Source organism: Centropristis striata, chromosome 19, assembly GCF_030273125.1.
Source record: "Centropristis striata isolate RG_2023a ecotype Rhode Island chromosome 19, C.striata_1.0, whole genome shotgun sequence".
In the NCBI taxonomy this organism is placed as follows: Eukaryota; Metazoa; Chordata; class Actinopteri; order Perciformes; family Serranidae; genus Centropristis; species Centropristis striata.
In genome coordinates, this window is record NC_081535.1 from 29131678 (window position 1) to 29153355 (window position 21678).

Below are 21678 nucleotides of genomic sequence, written 5' to 3' on the forward strand. Positions count from 1 at the left end.
TGTAGGTATTCCACTAAATTCTGATGCGTGAAGAAGCAATTTAATATCAAAAGGCACTAAGGTGGTCTTTAGAGTGGGTGGTGGAGGGGTCAAACCATTTTTCAATCAGAAGATGGTTGTTCATGTCTGGTTGTTGGAGGTTACGTCTGGAAAATGTAATATTTTTTCCCCAACGATAAGGAAGTGGTTGTGGTGGCTAAACTTAAACATTATTCAGCAATAACAATGTAATACAGCGAGCATTACGTAAGTGGCCAGGTGGGTGGAACATGTGGCACATAGGCCAAACCACATGTTTGTAATTATACAAAACCATTCCTGAGACTACATTGCATAAAGAATAGGTGATGCAAAATGTTCTGTGCATGCACATCAGCAGACATGTGTCATAATATTGACACATGCACACACAGCGGCTCCACCCACACCCCTTCATGAGCATACGCTTCAGGCTGTCCTCATGATGTTATGATGATTTTCTACGAATAGTAATGCACTGGAATTTGTGGGGAACCCTAACACTAAGTTCTGTCTTTCAACTAGGAGACTAGTGGTCATGTCCCATTGTTGGGTTCAGAAATAGTGTTTTGTTTTTTTTAGCCTAACCCTGTTTTTTTCCCTCTAACCTTAAGTAAGACGTTGTGGCTAAAGCTAACCATTATTCAGCCTTTAAGACAGTGATTGTGATGTAGGAGACAGCAGCAATAGTGACATATCAGTGTTCATAGGATATATGTTGCAAAAGTTTTCTTATGTCACAAGAACCCTTTAAGAGAATACTATACATAAAGAGGTGGGTGGTGCAGCTTTGTCTGTGATTTCCACTCATGCACCTGCACACATGTGTCACAACATCACACACACACATGCACAGGTAGGAGGTAGTTGGTGCTTCTTTTATTGCGCATTTTGTCTCTTTTTTGCAAATGAAACAGTTTTTATAAGTTCTTACAAAACAAATAATACACATTTTTCCTAACTATAAGGATGTGATTGTGGTGGCCAAACCTAACCATTATACTGCATTAACAACATAAAACACTTTCATGGTGTAGGGGACAACAATAGTGATGTGTCAGTGTTGCACATGTCACATTTCATAGGATATGTTAGGAATCACACAGCAAAAATTTTCATCCGTAGTCAAACAAACCCTTTAAGAGAATAAGTGCATAAAGAGGTGGGTGGTGCACTCCTGTACCTGCACACATGTGTCACAACATTACACACATTTCTCTCTTTTTTGCAAATGAAACAGTTCTTATAAGCTCTTATGGAAAAAATAAGACACCTTTTTAAGCCTGTTTTTTTCCTAACCATAAGGATGTAATTATGGTGGTCAAACCTAACCATTATTCAGCAATAACAACATAAAACAACTTTCATGGTGTAGGGGACAACAACAGTGGTGTGTCAGTGTTGCACATTTCACATTTTGTAGGATATGTTTGGAACCAGGCTGCAAAAATTCATCTGTAGTCAAACACATCTTTGAGAGACTATGATGCATAAAGAGGTGGGTGGTGCAGCTTTGTCTGTGATTTCCACTCATACACCTGCACACATGTGTCACAACATCACACACTTGCACATTTTTTATCGTGCTTTTTGTCTCTTTTTTGCAAATGAAACAGTTCTTATAGAAAAAAAGACACATTTTCTGAGCCTGTTTTTCCCTAACCATAAGGATGTGTGCAAATGAAACAGTTCTTATAAGTTCTTGTGAAAAAGAAAAAAAACCCCTAAGGATATGGTTATGGTGGCTAAGCCTAACCATTATACAGCATTAACAACACAATGTAGGGGAAAACAACAATAGTGACGTGTCAACAATGTGCTGCTGTCATGTGTTAATGTTGCATTTCATCACACTGCAAAAGTTTTCGTCTGAAGTCAAGCGAAACCTTTACGAGACTATGATGCATAAAGAGGTGGGTGGTGCAGCTTTGTCTGTGATTTCCACTCATGCACCTGCACACGTGTCACAACATCACACACCTGCACATTTTTTATTGTGCATTTTGTCTCTTTTTTTGCAAATGAAACAGTTCTCATAAAAAAAACCAAGACACATTTTCTGTGCCTGTTATTCCCTAACCATAAGGATGTGACTATTATGGCTAAACCTAACCATTATTCAGCATTAACAACATAAAACAGCGATCATAACGTAGGAGACAACAGTAGTGACATATCAACAATGCGCTGCTTTCATGTGTTAATGTTGCATTTGTTCCATGTCACATTTTCGTAGAATATGTAAGGAATCACGCTGCAAAAGTTTTTCGTCTGAAGTCAAAGGAACCCTTTAAGAGGCGATGATGCATAAAGAGGTGGGTGTTGCAGCTTTGTCTGTGATTTCCACTCATGCACCTGCACACATGTGTCACAACATCACACACCTGCACATTTTTTATTGTGCATTTTGTCTCTTTTTTTGCAAATGAAACAGTTCTCATAAAAAATAAGACACGTTTTCTGTGCCTGTTTTTCCCTAACCATAAGGATGTGATTATTATGGCTAAACTTAACCATTATTCAGCATTAACAACATAAAACAGCGATCATAACGTAGGAGACAACAGTAGTGACATATCAACAATGCGCTGCTTTCATGTGTTAATGTTGCATGTGTTCCATGTCACATTTTCAGAGAATTTGTAAGGAATCACGCTGCAAAAGTTTTTCGTCTGAAGTCAAAGGAACCCTTTAAGAGGCGATGATGCATAAAGAGGTGGGTGGTGCAGCTTTGTCTGTGATTTCCACTCATGCACCTGCACACATGTGTCACAACATCACACACACACAGAGGCAGGTAGAGTGTGAAGGAAGGTGGTGTCACTTGCAAGCCGGCGAGGCAGTCTGAGCTGCAGCAGCGGGGCCGGCAGCGAGTGTTTTTGGAGTCATTAAGAGGTGTCTGCAGTATCTTGCCAGAGGGCAGTGCAGCGTGGAGAATAAAAAAAGTCCAACCTGCCTGTGTTTTTCAGACCTCTGTTGCCCTGGAAACAGGTGCCGAGATTTCCCATTTCTTCATTTTTTTTCCTCCACACTATCCATATCACTCCCCTCCACCTCCACCACCACCACCACCTCTACTCTCACTCTGCTGCTGCTGCTGCTGCTGCTGCTTCCTCCCCCACGACCTGCCGCATAGTACAATCACACACACACACTTTACACACAATTTCCAATCTACTACTGCAGTCATTTCACAATGTCACAGCACAAAGTGACAGACTCCTCCAGCAGAAAAGCCTGAGACACCAGCGAGGCGTTGACCCTCCTCTGACTCTGAGACAAGTGCTGCAACAACCTGACCTCCAGGAGGAAATAAAAAGAAAGAGGGGGGAGGGAGGGCGGAGGAGACAAAGAGGGAGTAAAAACAAAGCTGCCTGTACTCTCAGATTAACAATGTGCTTCATCTCACTCCTGTATTTTTTTCTTCTGATGGAGGCGAGGATATAGAAGGGGGCTTGTTCTGTAAAAAGCCCTGCTCCTGGGAGTGTGATGTGGAGTTTATAGGCAGATGGTTCCCCATATTGCACACTCTTGTTTCACAACTGTAGGTGTTTTTTTTTTTTTTTTTTTGAATATTCATGCACAAAATTGGAGACGGGCAGGCGAGCGTGTTGCAGAGATTAGAATTTACGCGCGACGTGTCTCCTCCTCACTTTCAGGCCCTTTTTAAGTCATCCCCGTGTTTCTGCAGCGTTATGTGTGCATACCATTGTAGTGACTTCTCTTTGGCAGGAGGCAGAACATTCCAGGGAAATGGCTGACCCAGAATAACACACACACACACACACACACACACACACACTGCATGACTGAGTGAGGTCCTCCACCCTTTTGCTGTCCGAGCACGACTTGCACGAACCACTGTTTCCTTTAAAAAACACATGACGTTTGCGTGTGTAGTTTGCTCGACACACGATCGTCACAACAACACATGACTGAAAAACAGCATCATTATATCCTCCAAACCGAACAAAATCTGATCTGTCACGCAGACTTTATCAATTTCCTCCTTTTTTATTCAAGTATAAAGCTGCAACTAATGACTGTTTTTATTCTAGATTCATCTTTTAGTCGATAAAATGTAAGAAAAAGAATTTAAAATCCTTGTTGGAATTTCTTTAAGCAGTTATTTTGATCCATTCTATATATTTTGTGATTAATGTTGCTTACCTTTTTTTCCTTATTTTTCTTTTAAACTTTTCTTTAATGACATGACTTTTATATTTGCATTTTGTGTGATTATTTCTTAATAAGGTGAGGGTTTATTTCTATGAGCATTTAATTATTATTTTTATAATTACATTTTTATTCTGCACAATTTGCTTATTTTTTCTGTTGTGTCAATGGTGCTTGTTTTTATTGTGCAAATAAATAAATATGTCAATTAATAAATCAACAGTAAAAATTCTTCAATTATTGATTAACTATCAAACTTGAACAAGAACACTTGTAAACAGAAATTTATTCTAGATTGATTTAAAATCTACAATTACAGAAATACTATTAAAAATAAGTTAAATAAAAACAAGATTAAATAATAGGGAAAGATAGATTTAAAAAAAAAGAGACAAAAACACTTAAAAAATGAATAAAATTGATTAAAAAAGCTATATTAATAATAAAAAAAATAATTAAATAATAAATAATAAAAATGACACAAAATGAATGGACAAAAAATGTATGACATAAATAAATAGAAAATGATAAAATGTAAATACTGTCTATAAATCATTCTTAATCAAAAGCCTGAATGTTAAGGTTTTAAATTTGTGTTTAAAAATGTATTACCCAGTAACACATAGTAAATACATTTAAAAGACAAAACAACAATATAAAATAATAGAAAAAAAATAGATTTAAAAGGTATAGTAATAATAAAAAACAGTTAAAAGAAAGACAAATAAAATGGATAAGAGGAGATTATGTATATGTAAAAAATACACTTCAATATTAGTTATTTTTTAAATTATATATCCTACAAAAATCTACCAAAAATTGTATCACAAAAATAAATATTAAACACAAAACACAATTTAAACACATCAACACTACCTGGATTATTGTATATATATCTTATTATAGAGCTGTTTAAAGTACATTTTCTTAGTGCAGTATTAATTTTACCTGAATAAATGATGTGAATAGTAGATGTGTTTCTCTGTGTGACTGTGAAGGTGCAGCAGAGTATTTTTCCTGCTGTTTCACTGCTTTAAAGCAGTTTGTTGCAGTTAAACTGAACTCCAGATCGTCCTTCTGTCCTTTGACCTCTGATTTTTCATGATTTTTCTATGATTTTTCCTCTTTACATGTTCCTCCTACGACCATCTGGCGCCGTGGACTCGGCTTCTCTCCGCTCTCATCTCTGCAGAGAAACTCAGCGGTGTGAATGAAACGCTGGAGCTCCTCGGCTCAAACTTGGTGTAGCTGCAGTGATCCAAACATCTGGAGCAGCTGGACGGAGCCGTGCTGCCCTGCTGTCACACAGGAGGAATCCCAGCACATTTAATCACGTATTTATAATGAAAGATGTCCTTTTGACTGCACAATGTTCATTTAACAGCTTTATTTAGGGGAGACTATGTGTTTTTCTATTACTCAGACAGGATTTGGACTCAAACAGTTAAATTTCAATATATTAAACTGAAATTGATGACATATCGTCAAAATCGGTCACTTTTTGACTCAATGAGCAGAAAATTCTATTAGATAATATTATTTTGAAGTGTTTATTTAGTAATATTAATATTTATCTTAACATAGATAAATTGATTTATATTAATTAAATAATAATAATAATAATAATAAAAATAACAATAAACATTATGTTTATAGCAATTTTCATTAACAGACAACACATAAAAACCAAAAGAACAATAAGTAAAATAAACGGAATAAATTCTCTCTAAACTAAGATAACTAAATTAAATTAAATATATATTATAGTTAAAACATATATTATTATTCATATAATCTGTTTAATTTGTCCATTTTATTTTTTGATTGATCAATTACTTTTTGTCTCATGCTCATCATTTTTTATAAACATTATATTATTATTACTATTACAATAACAATAACAATAACAATAACAATAATAATAATACAAAATATATTATTAATCCTTCATGTCCAACACATAAAAAACAAAAGAACAATAACTAAAATAAACGGAATAAATTCTCTCTAAACTAAGATAAAAACTAAATTAAATAAAATATATATTATAGTTAAAACATGTATTAGTATTCATATTATCTGTTTAATTTGTCCATTTTATTTTTTATTGATCAATTACTTTTTGTCTCATGCTCATAATTTTTTTATAAACGTTATATTATTATTATTTCTATTACTATAATAATAATAATAACAATAATAATAATATTAATTTAAAAATATATTATTAATCCTTATTTGTGGTGGTTTTGTGAATCTCAGCTGGATCTCTGCTGCCACCTTGTGGTCAAACATCAAACTCCACTAAATGCTGCATTGTTCATTATTTTTGCCAAATAAATCTTAGTTAAGTCATAATTACCTCTTGCATGAAGGCTGAAGCCATTTTCTACATCAGGTCCACATATTTTATCAGTACGTACTCAAATTTATTAAAAATCACTCCTCATACAGAAACGCTTATTTCATCGTTATTACATATAAATTATTAACTGGATTATTGCATTAAATTATGAGCAGAACTAAATCACCAGTGGAAATTAAATATGAAAATTAACTATACAGCATGCAACAAACATCTTGTGTATAAAACATAATAAATAGAGCACACTGTTTTCAAATTATGTATATTTTAAAAGCAAATAACCACCGATTTAAAACATGGGTTCATGTTATTTTGAAATGATTGTTTATTTTTGTGCACAGAAGTATTTCCTGTAGATGTAAGTATTACATTGAGTTTCGCTGCAGGAGAAACTGAGACTCACAGTTTACTTTCGTTTTGTGCTTAAAGTGAAAGTAAACTTCAGTCCGAGCTGCTTTCACACCGATGAACGCTGAGAACCAAGATAAACACGTGAAATCTGAACACTTCTGACGAAATCTCTGCTTAAAGGTGAATATCCTGTCTAACTTTAGTTTGTATTAATGGTTTAAATATTAACTCATGCGTCGACACTAACAGGGAATCTCAGGCCGAAGTCTCTAATGTAAACATTTTAAACGCTTCGTCATTTGTTTTCTGCTTTAAAACACAAATATTTGACAGATTTGTAGAGAAACAAACAGGCAGTGGTGGAACAAGCGTTTTCAAATCATTTAATCAAATAAAACACGTGATAATTAGAGGTTGATGTAACACAGCTGCGACCTTGAAAGTGAAACAATGCTTAGTGTCTTAAACCTGCATTCTGTCTGGCGGCCAGCAGGGGGCGCCTCACTGCTGCAGAAATGGATTTGTGAGCGCAGTAAACATTCAAAAAATGAGTTTATGGTCTCAATCGTTAGTTTTAAGTCTTCTTCAATACAGCATGATGTTAATTTAGTAAATTATGATCAAGTATAAAGTTGCAACCAATGACTGTTTTTATTCTAGATTAATCTTTTAGTCGATAAAATGTAAGAAAAAGCGTTTAAAATGCTTGCTGAAATTTCTTCAAGCAGTTATTTTGATCCATTCCATATATTTTGTGATTAATGTTGCTTACCTTTTTTCCCTATTTTTCTTTTTTTTAATGACATGACTTTAATATTTGCATTTTTTGCATTTTGTGTAATTATTTCTTATTAGGTGAGGGTTTATTTCTATGAGCCTTTAATTATTATTGGAAGCAGGGGAGCACTAGTGTCAGCTGATGATGTAGACTCCTGATCTGTTCTGAGCATCAACTGGTTGCAAAAAAATATATATAAATATTTGGTGACGCCTTCACTGCCCGATCCATGCCTGAAACCAGATTTTTTTACTTCCTGCCACCACTGTCGTTTTTTAAGACTTAAATAAAGTCACATAGATATACATTCATGGAAAATAAATATTAGACCACCCTTTTTCTTCAATTTGTTGTTCATTTGAATGCCTGGTATAACTAAAGGTACATTTGTTTGGACAAATATAATGACAACAAAAAAAGCGGATAAGAGTTTAATTTAAGAGCTGATATCTAGACATTTTCCATGTTTTTCTTGATAATGATTTTGGTTATTATCTAGGCACCAAGAAATTGAAGAAAAGGGTTGTCTTCTATTTTTTGACTGTATATATGACTGTATATATTCAAGTATTTGTGAATTCATTAATTAATTATCAATGCATGCATTTTCACAGTTTTCTTCATGGATGACGAAATGACGTCCACATGTTAGACGTTCCTTGCAAAAACGGGGGAAAAGGCATTTATTAGATTTAAGGAATTTTTTTTATTTTTATTTATTAGCTCTACATTTTTAACTTTAAAATCTGGGTCAAAGCAAAATAAACAAAATATAAGCTTCTTCAGATTTTCGGTTAATATCGCAATAATATCATTATTGTGAATTATTTTGGTTACAATAACCGTGCATTTTTGGTAATTAAATACCTTTAGTGGAGTAAAAAACACTGTATTTTCAATAATAAATAATAAAAAAAGGCATTTCTAAGATATCTGCTCCCACCTGTTCATCCTGATCTTCTGTAGAGTCGCCTGGAGTCTGTTTTTCATGTTGGGGTCAAAAATAAAACCTCAGCTCGTCTTTACTGACTGTCATGTTTTGTCTTAAACCTGCAGAGATGGCGTCCAATGACAGCACCCAGGTGAGAGAGCTGCTGCAGCCGGACATAGACAAGAAGAGCAAAGAAGGCTCAAGTCAGGCCTCCTCCTCCTCCTCCGTCCTCTGCTCCTCCTGCGGCTCTGCAGCCTCCAGCCCCGGGGCTGCAGGAGGTAGACGGGCGGATGCAGGAGGTAGAAAGGTGGATGCATCAGACAGAAAGGTGGATGCAGGAGGTAGAAAGGTGGAGGAGCCTGCAGTCGGTGTCCTGGTGCAGTTTGACGAGGCGGAGAGGACTCAGGTGGAGAGGACTCAGACGGAGAGGACTCAGACGGAGAGGACTCAGATGGAGAGGACTCAGAAGGAGAGCGGTTCCTCCTCCTCGTGTTCTCTCCTCGACGAGCTGAAGCATCTCCCGAAGTGTGACATGAAGCTGGGACGCCTGAACTTCAGCAGGACGCACAACGTCCTCGTAGACGTGAGAGTTTCACTGTACAGAGGTTATTTAGATGTAACAGGCCTGCACCTGTCTGTCTCACATGAATATTTATTTGTTTGTTTGTTTCAGGTGGCTTTGTTTAACCACGGAGCAGGACTTGTCCCTCAGGAGGGCAGAGACGTTTGGCTCAGTCACTGTGTGAAAATGCCGTGTTCACCATCCAGCATCATGACCGTCAAGTCGACCGTTTTGAAGGTGTGTGAGGATTTTAACTAGAGGTGTGAATCAGCGTGTCGGCCCCACGATCCGATTTTATCCCGAAACATGAGTCACAATACAATATTATTGTGATTTAACTGTGTAACTGCATTTTGTGTCCACAAAATTAGAATTGTTTTGTCCAATAAGAGAAAATTCTCAGTGTATTCATCTCAGTTCAGTCTTTTTATTTCTCCACAATGAGAGTCAAACCCACAGACTGACCAACAAAGTATTCAGTCAAACTGAACTGAACTGATATCAAACATGTATGGACGACAACAACTGTCAAACTATCAAACTTTCCCAAACAACAAGCTTCACTGCTCTCAATTTCTTTGAATGAAACGTTAAAAAAAGTCTAACTTTGCAGCGTTGTTTTGACAACTTCACAATATGATATCCTGAAGCATAATTTTTATATTTTTTTCTGGTAATTTAGACTTTTTTGGTAATTTCTTTTTTTTTTCTTGTAATTTCTACCTTTTTTTCTGGTAATTTCTACTTTCCCCTGTAATTTTGACTTTTTTCTGGTAATTCTACTTTTTTTTCAGAAGGCAGATTAACTGTTTTCTTATAGTAAAACTTTAGATTAAATGTAAAAATATTTTTTAAAAGAAATCATTAAATAATGGTTAAAAAAACCACAAACTTCAGCCTTAATTTGCAGCATTTTTTCAACAATTTCCTCACACGATATCCTGACACACATGGTGCCTATAGATTTCATAGATCTCCTAGTTTCCTGTATATTCCTAAAAGTGAGCCCTCTACCACTCAAAAACAGCTGAAATATTGCCGGCCGCCAAGACGCTGAATATCGATACTTTGAGGCCATGAATCAATATAACATTGCCACTAAAATATCACGATACTATGCTGTATCAATCTTTTTCCCTACCTCTAATTTTTTTATTTTATTTAATATTTTTATTAGGAGGTAAGGCGCATTAAAACAGGAACCAATATTATAATTACATTGAGTATCACATCACATCCACATCACAATTGAGAATGTAAACATATGGATACAATAGAAATAATGTGCATCATGATGAATGAAGAGCAAGACATAGGATGTTTTCTTTTTTTATATTTGTGGCCCAATAGGCCACACAAACAAACAATGTGCATATCCAAAAAATAAAATAAAAAAAGCCTCTAAATTTCACCTGAGAAACAGGATGTGTGCATGTTCAGGAAGACAATCTAGAAAGTTTACAGTATTAAAGGAACGTTTGTGTGGTCAGACTCCGACTCAGATGAAGCGCTGGGACGTGATCAAGAAGCATCTGGACGCTCTGGCCAATAAGACGTCAGCGAGCGCCGACGACGTGGAGGTACAGTATGTCAGCATTTTAATATTTTTACACCAATATTTATTTTATAATTGTTAGTGCTGGAGCTATTTGTTAGTTTAGTTTCTTATTATTAGGGCCACGGGGCAATCGCACCGATCACTACTGTTATACTGTGGATTTCTTCTTCTTTCTCTTCTGGACGCAATTTCGTCCTGCTACTAGTCCTACAACTTGAAGAGTTGCAGGACAAATTATATATCAAAACGTGCAGCTTGATCGGGATCGGTGTGCTATTACTTTTCTCACACACATACACACAAATATACACACACACACACACACACACAAAGGTAACTTTATGCGATTTTCGCTACACACACACACACACACACACAAGTGCACGCGTAAGCGCGCACACTCCTCCAGATACACGTTTTACGCGCGTGCACACACACACACAGAGGTAACTTCATGCGATTTTCGCTACACACACACACACACACACACACACACTTTGAGGTTAAAGGGCATAGTTTGAAATCTCATCATAGTGTACACACACCGACAGTAGCCCCCGTGGCCCTTTCAGAATTTCCCCAGAGGAAATTTTCTAGTTTATATTATAGTTTGAATATTCTACATTTTTACAGTTTGACAGTATTTCCTTTTGCTAATTGTTTGTTTAGTTTTATTATTTAATAGGTTGAGATCTGTCCAGTCAGTATTTTGTTTTGTTCTTTGGGCTGATGTTTTGAGCAGCAGAGGCGTACAGACTTGCTTTGTTCTTTGTTAGCTTGCTTGCTTTGGGAGAATAAATAATGAAAACCAAAGGAACTGGACTGGGCGTTGAACCTCTTTTGTCGGTGGTGCAGCAGTGTTATTGTTTCTTTTAAAACAGATATAGTTTACACTGTTTACATTAACTTTCTTTTACTTATTTCATGATTCTTTTTTCTCACTATGTTTGTGACTGTATGCACCAAAACAACAAGACACATTCCTTGTGTGTGAATATTAAATTAGCAATAAACCTGATTCTTCTGCATGAACTGTTCTCTTTCACACTGTCACTAGGAAGCCATCCTCAAATACAACCCCAAGTATAAAGGTCAGTGGTCCTTCGACGCCCTCTCCTACTTCGTTAAGGTCAGTGCTCCAGCATTTACAGGTGCATCTCAATAAATTAGAATATCATTCTTGATGTAAAATATTTTAAATTTTGCATAATTTAAATTAGAATATCATTAAAAAGTTTATTTATGTCTGTCATTTAATTCAAAAAGTGGAAATAACACATTATCTAGATCCATTACACACAGAAAAATTTCATGTCTTCATTTATTTAATTTCTTACTTATTGGTTTATGTATTATTATTTTATATTTAGTTTATTTTATATGGTAAATGTAATGAAAATGTTCCACATTATTTTATTCAATTTTGTTTCCTATATTATTATTATTTATTATATATTTTTCTATTGATTTTTACTTGATGTAAAAAATTTTACTTTTGACAGCACGTTTATCATATTTTAGTATTGTTTTATATTATTTTTTATTTATTTTAAAACTGGTAATTTAATACAGTCACATTTATGATTTTATATGATTTCTTTTTATTGATTTTAAGTATTGTTTCTTGATATTTTAAAATAGAAAAGTTTATTTATTTCAGTAATTCAATTCAACAAGTGGAAATAACACATTATATAGATCCATTACACACAGAATGAAACATTTCATGTTTTAATTTATTTAATTTCTTCTAATTATAATGATTATGACTTACATTTAATGAAGACCTAAAATTCAGTGTCTCAAAAAATGTGAATATTACAAAAGACCAATTTTAAAAAGTATGTTTAATATGTAAATGTTGGCCTCTGAAAAGTATGTCCATCTATATATCTATGTACAATACTTCTATAATTTAGTTTGTGTGCAATATTCTCTGTCTATATCCAACTGCTGACTGTCTACATTGTATTTAATGTTCCTAAAGTTTTTTAAAATTTTATTTTTGTTTTAATTATTAATACTTTCTATATTTCTACTTGTTTATTTGCTTATATTTCTAGTTTATACTGCCGTTTACTATTTATTGTTTTTTTTGCTATCCACTTTGCTGCTGTAACACTTGAAATTTCCCCCGTTGTTGTGGGAATAAATAATAAAGGAAATCTTAATCTTATATGACTCAATACTTGGTTGAGGCTGTTTGACTTGAACTACTGGAAATGGACTTTTACATCATATTCTAATGTATTGAGATGCACCTGTACTTCATAATTATATGATTTAATCAAGTTTTGTGTTTAAACCCTATAAATGATAAGAAATCCTCACATTTTATTTCCAGATCGTCCCGAAAGAAGAAAATTACTTCTCCAAACTGTTTCCCAAGATGGCGGCTCTGGCTCTGAGGCTGCCGGAGCTCATCAAGAAAGTACGAAACTCTCCGTCTCCACTTCATCACCACCATCCTCATCCTCTGTGTGAGTGACATCTGTGTGTGTGTGTGTGTGTGTGTGTGTGTGTGTGTTCAGGCCGTCCCGCTGCTGCAGAGAGGACACGCTGCCTCCATCACGCTGTCACAGACTCAGATCTCCTGCCTGCTCGCCAACGCCTTCTTCTGCACCTTCCCTCACCGCAACACCACCAGCTCCAACGCCGAGTACAGCAACTACCCGTCCATCAACTTCACCAGGTCAGCACACACACACACACACACACACACACACACACACACACACACACACACACACACACACACACCTGTCCCCCCGTCACACACATCTCCACATACTAGAGCGATTTTATGCAGAAGAACTGTAATTATGTACAATTTTAATGTATTTTCCTTAAGTATTTCCATTTTCTGCAACTTTATTCATCTACTTTTTTTATGTTGATTTTATGATTTTATTTATTTATTTATTTATTTTTTACATTTATTTTTATCGACATTCACGAAAGAAAACTTTGGACCAATGCTCACATCATTTTTTGTTTTTTGTATGATTCCTGGTTCCTGAGGCTGCGTTGTCACTTCACTAATAGCAGCATCTCCAGTATATTGTGTATTGCTTAAAGTGAGTCCGCTACGCCCTCTGGGAAAAAAACTGACGGCCTACCGGAACGCTAAATATCGATACTTGGCAGCCACACAAAATATCGCTGTATGGATTTTCCCCCCACCTCTAATAACCAACCTGTGATTTAACTCTTTACTGTGCTGCAGTCTGTTTGGAGGTTGGTCGGAGAGGAAGAAGCAGAAGCTGCGAGCCGTCCTGCATTACTTCAACGTGGTGACAGATGAGAGTGAGTTCATGCTGAAGCTCTTTCATTCCAATTTATTTCATTACTTTTTTGTTCATGTAAGTCACAAGTTTCATCACGTTACAGTATTAGATCTATACTTTGGACAATGAAACAATATTTGCTGGTATCACAAAGTCTACCACGATTAATATCAATTCACAATTTTATTAATGAGCTCTTTTATGCTAAATAAATAAAACTAGTCAATATAAAAGTCAATATATTGACTAATATATATATATATATATAAAATCGATTTGCTGCTAAACAATCCAGTACCACTTTTATATTGACTATATATATATATCAGGATGGAAATCTGCATAAAAATGTAAAAAGACGCAGTTAGAAAAATGCTGATATGACATGATGAACACATGAAACACACATTTGTTTGTTGTGTGTCTGTTGTTCACAGAAACTAAACTGAAAGGCCTGGTGACGTTTGAGAGACGCTGCCTCAGAGACACAGACAGCCCTAAATGGAGGAGGTAATAATAATAATAATAATAATACATTTATTTATAGAGTACTTGTCCAATGAGAGGCTGCTGAGGGCTCAGTTTAAACACAGTTTCAACGCTACTTTTTTCTTGTAGATTTGCCACTTTTTTCTTGAAATATTATCCTCCTGAAAGAGCAGCATCTTTTTAATTTTTTAAAAGACGTAATTATTGTGGCAGGCCTTTCTTATAATGTTGCTCTCTGTTCTCTCTCAGCTCTAAGGAGAAGATGCCCAAACTGTTCGTCACGTCCCAGGGCACCATAGAGACAGACGGGACCGGACTGCTGCAGGTGAGAACAGCTTCACCCCGAGCTGCTTCACTCCACAACTCATTATTAAAGTCTTGAGGTCTGTTCCTTTTTGGAAGGGGGTAAAGAGTGAGATCGATACAGTATTGGGGATTGATTTACTGTTTAGCCCAAGTCAGTTTCTTTTTGACCTAACTCCTGATGACACTCACACCAAAGACCAAAAGTACCTGTTACCAGTGGCGGTGCTACACAGGGGCCTAAAAGGGGCCACTGCCCCTGTGTAGAAGCCCTTGGCCCCTGCTGTGTCCCCTGTGTCAAATTAATAATAAAACGATCAATTTATAACGATGAATAACGGAACAATTCTTACCTATTTTTTGTTCAAACAATATCTCAATGTACACATAAGGAACCCAGAATGTGTCCATTGTATAATAGTATAATTGTGCAATAAAAGCTTGTGTAAATAAAAAATAAAAAAGATAATTCTCACTGTATTGCCCTGCTTGGCCCCCACAGTAAAACTGGTCGAGAACCGCCACTGCCTGTTACACATACTTTTGATGACTGCTAGAAAAATGGTGACAATAAAATCCATGGCCACCTACAGTGGCACAGTGGAAACAGAAGTTGAGGGAGGTTTATGGAATGGAGGCTTTAAATGCTTTAATTGTAACAGCTTTAAATGTTACAATTACGGTGGGATATCTTTAAGAGGAGGAGGCTACCTATTGCAAGGTATTTCTCTAGCTGAAGGGATCTCACACTGTGCTGTACTGTCCTAACTGTCCAGTATTCTTTCATTTATTTAATTAATTATATTGTACTGATTGTTATTATTCAGCTTGCTGTAACCCAGTGTGTCTTCTGTCTTTGTTTAGTTTTTTCGCACTGCCATGTGTACTCTGTGCTGTTGTCAAGGAATGTTTTGTACCGTGTTCTTTCTTGGGTAACGCTTTACAATAACCATCATTTATAAATGGTAAACAGATAGTTTATTAATGTCTAATCATCATTAATAAACCATATATAGGTCATTTAGAATGGTAAATAAATAATTTATTAATGTTTAACTAACTACATCATTTATAAATGACTAATAGATGGTATATTAATGTAAGTTTATAGTTACTTTACCATTTAAAAACAATTAAATTATAATTAATAGTTTTAGTTGCACTCATTTTAACATTTTTAACACATACTAAGTATGATTCATATACCTTTAAGAAATTGGTTGAAAACATTTAAAGATTAGATATTTATAGAACTTTGAAAATGGTTAATAATTGGTTTATAAACCATCTATAAACATTATTTAGTTGGTTATTATAAAGTGTTACCCTTTCTTGTTAAATAAAAATAAAGTTAAAAGTCTTGAGGTCTTAATGTGTGTGTGCAGGTGGACTTTGCCTCCAGCTGGATCGGTGGAGGCGTTCTGGGCTCTGGTCTGGTGCAGGAGGAGATCCTGTTCCTCATGAACCCAGAACTCATCGTGTCGCGACTTTTCACGGAGAAACTCGCCGACAACGAGTGTCTCATCATCACAGGTCGTTAATACATCGTTTTAATGAATTAGTTATTTGTTAATCATCAGAAATAAACCAGTTATTATAAGGAGAATGTGTTTATTTCTGTGTTTTCAGGCTCGCAGCAGTTCAGTCTGTGCTGCGGTTACAGTGACAGCTTTGAGTGGGCGGGGCCGTACGACGACCGCCTCGGCAGGTATGAGCACGCTTCTTTATGCTTAAATTAAATTATTTTAATGTATTTAGTCTCCTCACAATATATGAAATCTTTACAGAGACGAGTGGGCTCGGCTGAAGAGGCAGATTTTAGCCATCGACGCTCTGAACTTCAGACACAGACGAGATCAGTACAGCATGATCAAAGTCACCCGGGAGCTCAACAAGGTGAACTTTAATAACATATGACCGCATAATCATACAGTGAAGCCTATATACAGAAAAATCTAGTTTATTAAAATTATTAAAATCAGTTTTAAAAGATGCAGATGTTTAGATTCCTGCATTTAATATATAATAATATTTTTTTAACATAGTTGAAATGTGATCCTTAATTTTTTTTGTGCTTAAAGAAATTATTTTTAATGGGCATTTTTTTGTAATTTAAAAAAGTTTAATTAATTGATGCACCATCTTGTTTTCTAGGACACATGAACATTAGACTGAAATTTTAAAAAATAATAATAAAAATAATAAAATAAGATCTAATAAACAACAATGAAACAGTCACCATATAAACATAAATAAATACATTTATATAATATTTATCATTTATACAATAGAATATAAAAATGTTGCTTTTCTTTTACGAGCACCATCAACATGAAACAAGTAACAAGTTAAAAATATATATAATAATTATAATAACCAAATTATCAATATTATGTCTATTATTATACCTGCTGAGGTTTTGGTCTGTTAAAAAAAGAAAATTCACAACAGTTAAATTGAACCTTCGGTGTGCAGAGGTCCATTAATATTCTTCTCTCTTTTTAAAAAATAATGATGTTCTGCTGGTTATAAATCGGATGTAAAAACTTTACAGTTTTAAAATAAGTTTCTTAAATGTAATTTTATTATTCTGCACAGCCAAAGATGCATTGATAGTACATTTACTTTTGCATTATTCTAAATATTCTCTAATAACACATTTTTATTGTATCAGGAAAAAAATCCTATAAAAATTGTACTATTTAAGTCCCTCTCTTGTTTTTAGTTGCTTGTCTTTTATTTACTATTAATTGTTATTATTGTAATTGTAATGATTTATACTTTTATGTTGAACACTAACGAAGAGCTCCTTAACAGACACTGAAGATATAAATCAGATATAAAGTTCAATTTTTAAAATAGTTTTTATTAAATAAACAGGAGGAGAGAGTATAGTTTTTTGAGGACTATTTCCAGCGGCGGATTAATCCACATTTGGGGCTCTAGTCCGTATTTGAAAGTATTTTTTTATTACAGTGTGTATTGTCTGATAGCCATTTTTACATATTTTTTTGTGTCCCTGAAGGCGTACTGTGGATTTAAGGGTCACGGGCACCATGAGCCCGACATCGCCACGGGGAAGTGGGGCTGCGGAGCATTTAATGGAGACCCACAACTCAAAGGTGCTTCATCAATATCCATCAATAAATCAATCAATATATTTAAGTGCATGATGAGACACTTACAGTTACTTCTCCTGCACGTGCAGCTGTGATCCAGCTGATGGCGGCAGCGAAGGCGAAGCGAGGACTCGCCTTCTTCACCTTTGATGACGAGCTGCTGAAGCAGGGCCTGGAGCAGACGCACCACCTGCTGGTCACCGAGGGAACCACAGTCGGTGAGACGGCACACACTCAAACTGGTTTATTATGGCAAAAATATGGATTTTGGCCAATATTTAGATCATGATTATTTAAAGAAAATGCTCACTGACTTCTGCATATATTGATTTTATTTTAATTTTATTTTTGTAATTTTATCAGTGGCTTTTCTTTAATTTTAAATATAATTTAACTATAAAAAGTAAAAAATAATATAATATATAAATATTTATATTGAATAAATATAAATAAATATACAAATCTAATTAAATTAGATTACAGATTACATTATTCTGAGCCTAATAGATGGTGCTATTGGTTTAAAGAAAAAGGCTGAAGAAATGGGCTCAGAAAATAATGACAATGGTTCATGAAGCTTCACTGGCACATCACTACTATCTACTTATAACAGCTGGCTGCCATTTTGAAAAAAATTGTGGCCATGATCATCAGAATGCAAATATGCAATGGCCCAATATCCAGTCTTTTTCTAAATATAATAAGCTATATATGTACCAAATGTGGTGCTTTTATCACAAAATGAACAATAGGTTAGCTATGCCGCCCTAATACATGTGTGTGTGTATATATATATATATATATATATATATATATATATATATATATACACACACATATATACACACACACACAATTAACTAAATAAGAAACTAAATAAAACTTTGCAAGTTAAACTATGCTGTAATGTTAATGCACTACCACAATCTACTGAAAACCATTAACATATATTAAACATTTTGTTAAAATGTATTCAACATATATCAGTCACACAAGACAAACAAGAGCTTCACTGTGAAACCAAAATAGTTTTATCTCAATTTAATCGTTAACTCAAACTCTATTGACCACCCAGCTCTACTTGTTACTTTTCTATATGTTTCTGATTGAACTGTCCTCCACAGAGAAACTGTTTGCAGTCCTGGAGGATTACTGCGCTGCTCAGCAGGCGTCCGGCTCGGCTCATGTCGATCTGTTCGACTTCATCAGAAACACGGTGAAACGCTCCAGGAGTCAGCTGTGACGACCCGATCCTGTCTGCAGCTCAATTTGCACAAAAATCTAACAAGAATGAAGAAGCTGCTTGAATTCCTTTGTAAAGATAATTATTATTTTTTTGCATTTGTACCAGAATTTGATAGCTGACAGTGTAGTGATTGCCAAAGAGAAGGACCCCAGCTGAGTCTGAGCCAGGACTGTTTTAGTCACATGGTATGCCACTTAAAGGATAGTTTGGATTGTTTGAAGTTTGTTTTTATGAGGTACTTATATATAGTTTTGTTTCGTATCTGTTTATTTCGGTCAATACATGTCATCAAAACAGAAGCAACAAACCAGAAAAAAAAACATTGATCAAAGTAAACAACATGTAAACAGAGAGAGAAAATTGATGATAGACCTTTGGACCGAAAAGGCTGAAGCATAGCTTATTACGCCTACCCTGTTACAACTCAAGTAAATTTAAAAATTAGAAATGTACAATCTGTTATTTATCAACAAAAGAAATAAGCAGTCACAAAAGAGAGAAAAGAAAGAAGCTTATTACTCATTACTCTAACTTATATAAATTAATCATCCTATTTTTAAGTATTTTTTTGAATAAGTTAATGGTATTGCAAGTTTTCAAGTCTTTCTCCGTTTTGTTCCATAAATTAACGGCTGTTACCGTGGTGCATCGCGATTTGGTGTTAGTTCTGGTTTTTAACTTTGTAAATATACACACCCCTCTGAAATGATAATGGCTTTGTCAATGTAAAACAGCAAATTCTAAATTAAAAAGACAGTTTGCAGAATCAAACCATTAAATTATATGTTTAAAACACCTAAAGTGTTATATATCAGGTTAATTGTACCCTATATTTAGATTATTTTCACTTTTTAAGTTCACACAGAGGAAACTGAAGCCAGTATCTACGCTCTCTTCAAACCCACCAGACTCCATTGAAAAATTCAGCAGTTTTAGCTCACAGAAAACAGGACTTGCTGGTCTACCGCTGCCTTGATCTGTCAGATTCTGTGTTTTTGTGCGACTTTTGTGAATCCAAACTAACCCTTTAAATTTAAAAAAGTCACACAATAACATAAACAAACTAACCGATTGACCAGCAGCTTCTGTGTTTTGCAAGATAAAATTTGTGTTTCTGTCAATGGAGTCTGGTGGCTTTGAAGTGAGCATAAAGGACTTCAGTTCCCCATCAGAAAGGACTTTTTTTTATAGTCTAAATATATTTTCCACATGATTATGGATAAGTACCTGACATACTAATAAATCCAAAGTATTGCTTTAACTTGCCTCAGAAATCTTCTGGAGATATTTACTTTATTAAACAGCTCTGTTTTGCTGCCTTCGTGTAAAGGCGGGGCTCTTCTCACGTTCGGCCCAAACTTGCTGCTGTTCATGAAATTCCTTGTTGTTGTAAGTGATCTGTAATAATTAAAGTTCAAGCAAAGATGATTGATGAAGGTTTTTAATCAGCTCCGTTTGTGTCTGGAGTCTGTTTTTCTCTTGTCTTCTGCATTAATACTTTAATAAATCTCCTGCAGTCACGGATCTGATTGTGCACACAGTGAATTGAGGTTTAACTCCTTTATTGAAGCATAATACTAATTCCAATTATAAATAAATTGAAGACAAAAAAACCTAATAAATAAAAGCATAAAAGGTTGAAGAACTTATTTTTTTCAAGAAAAAAAAGGGGGGGGTCACAGTGGCCTAAAAAAATTATAAATTTAAGACCTACATTTTTTTTAATTTAATTAATAAATAAAAACATAAGGACCTAAACTTCTTTTGAAAAAATATAGAAATTAATAAAATTCCTCAAAACCTTAAATAAAATGACCAAGAAAATGTATTAAAGAATAAATAAATATTACAATGGAGAAATCGTTATTAAATATTTGTGACTTTATTCTCGTAATTAATTAAATATTTACAACTTTAATCTCGTAATTAATTAAATATTTACAACTTTAATCTCGTAATTAAATATATATTTTTTTCTAAATGTGGCCCAAATACTCTGTCGTAAAATATGAAGGGAAAATAAATGAACAAAAATTTAAGGACATAAACTTCTGTAAATAAAATATAGAAGTTAATGAAAACCTTTTTTAAAAAAAGCCCTAAAAATCTGATATAAATTTATGTAAATACAAAACATGTTTGCAAATCCAGTTTTGAGACGGAGAGAGAGAGAGAGGGAGAGAGAGAAAGAGGGAGAGAAAGAGAAACGGGAGAGAAAGAGAAAGAAGGGGAGAAGAGAGAGAAAGAGGGAAATAGAGAGCGGGAGGGAGAGAAAGAGGGAGAGAGAGAAAGAGAAAGAGGGGAGAAGAGAGAGAAAGAGGGAGAGAGAGGTGGAGAAAGAGAGAGAGAGAAAGAGGGAGAGAGAGGTGGAGAAAGGGAGAGAGAGAAAGAGGGAGAGAAAGAGAAAAGGGAGAGAAAGAGAAAGAAGGGGAGAAAGAGGGAAATAGAGAGCGGGAGAGAGAGAAAGAAGGGAGAAGAGAGAGAAAGAGGGAGAG

General features: G+C 34.9%; 1 protein-coding gene across 1 annotated transcript; it reads left to right on the top strand.

Moving 5' to 3' along the window:
* Positions 1-2286: 2286 nt before the first annotated feature.
* Positions 2287-20719, top strand: pargl (poly (ADP-ribose) glycohydrolase, like). The gene is made up of 19 exons (XM_059357347.1): positions 2287-2333; positions 2654-2734; positions 5387-5528; positions 6989-7090; positions 8745-9202; positions 9293-9418; positions 10672-10761; positions 11797-11868; positions 13084-13170; positions 13271-13431; positions 13966-14045; positions 14464-14536; positions 14765-14840; positions 16204-16351; positions 16448-16526; positions 16606-16714; positions 17844-17940; positions 18027-18155; positions 19062-20719. Exons 5-19 carry the CDS (start codon positions 8747-8749, stop codon positions 19178-19180), a joined length of 1902 nt encoding a protein of 633 aa, XP_059213330.1. The 5' UTR covers positions 2287-2333; positions 2654-2734; positions 5387-5528; positions 6989-7090; positions 8745-8746; the 3' UTR covers positions 19181-20719.
* Positions 20720-21678: the final 959 nt, after the last annotated feature.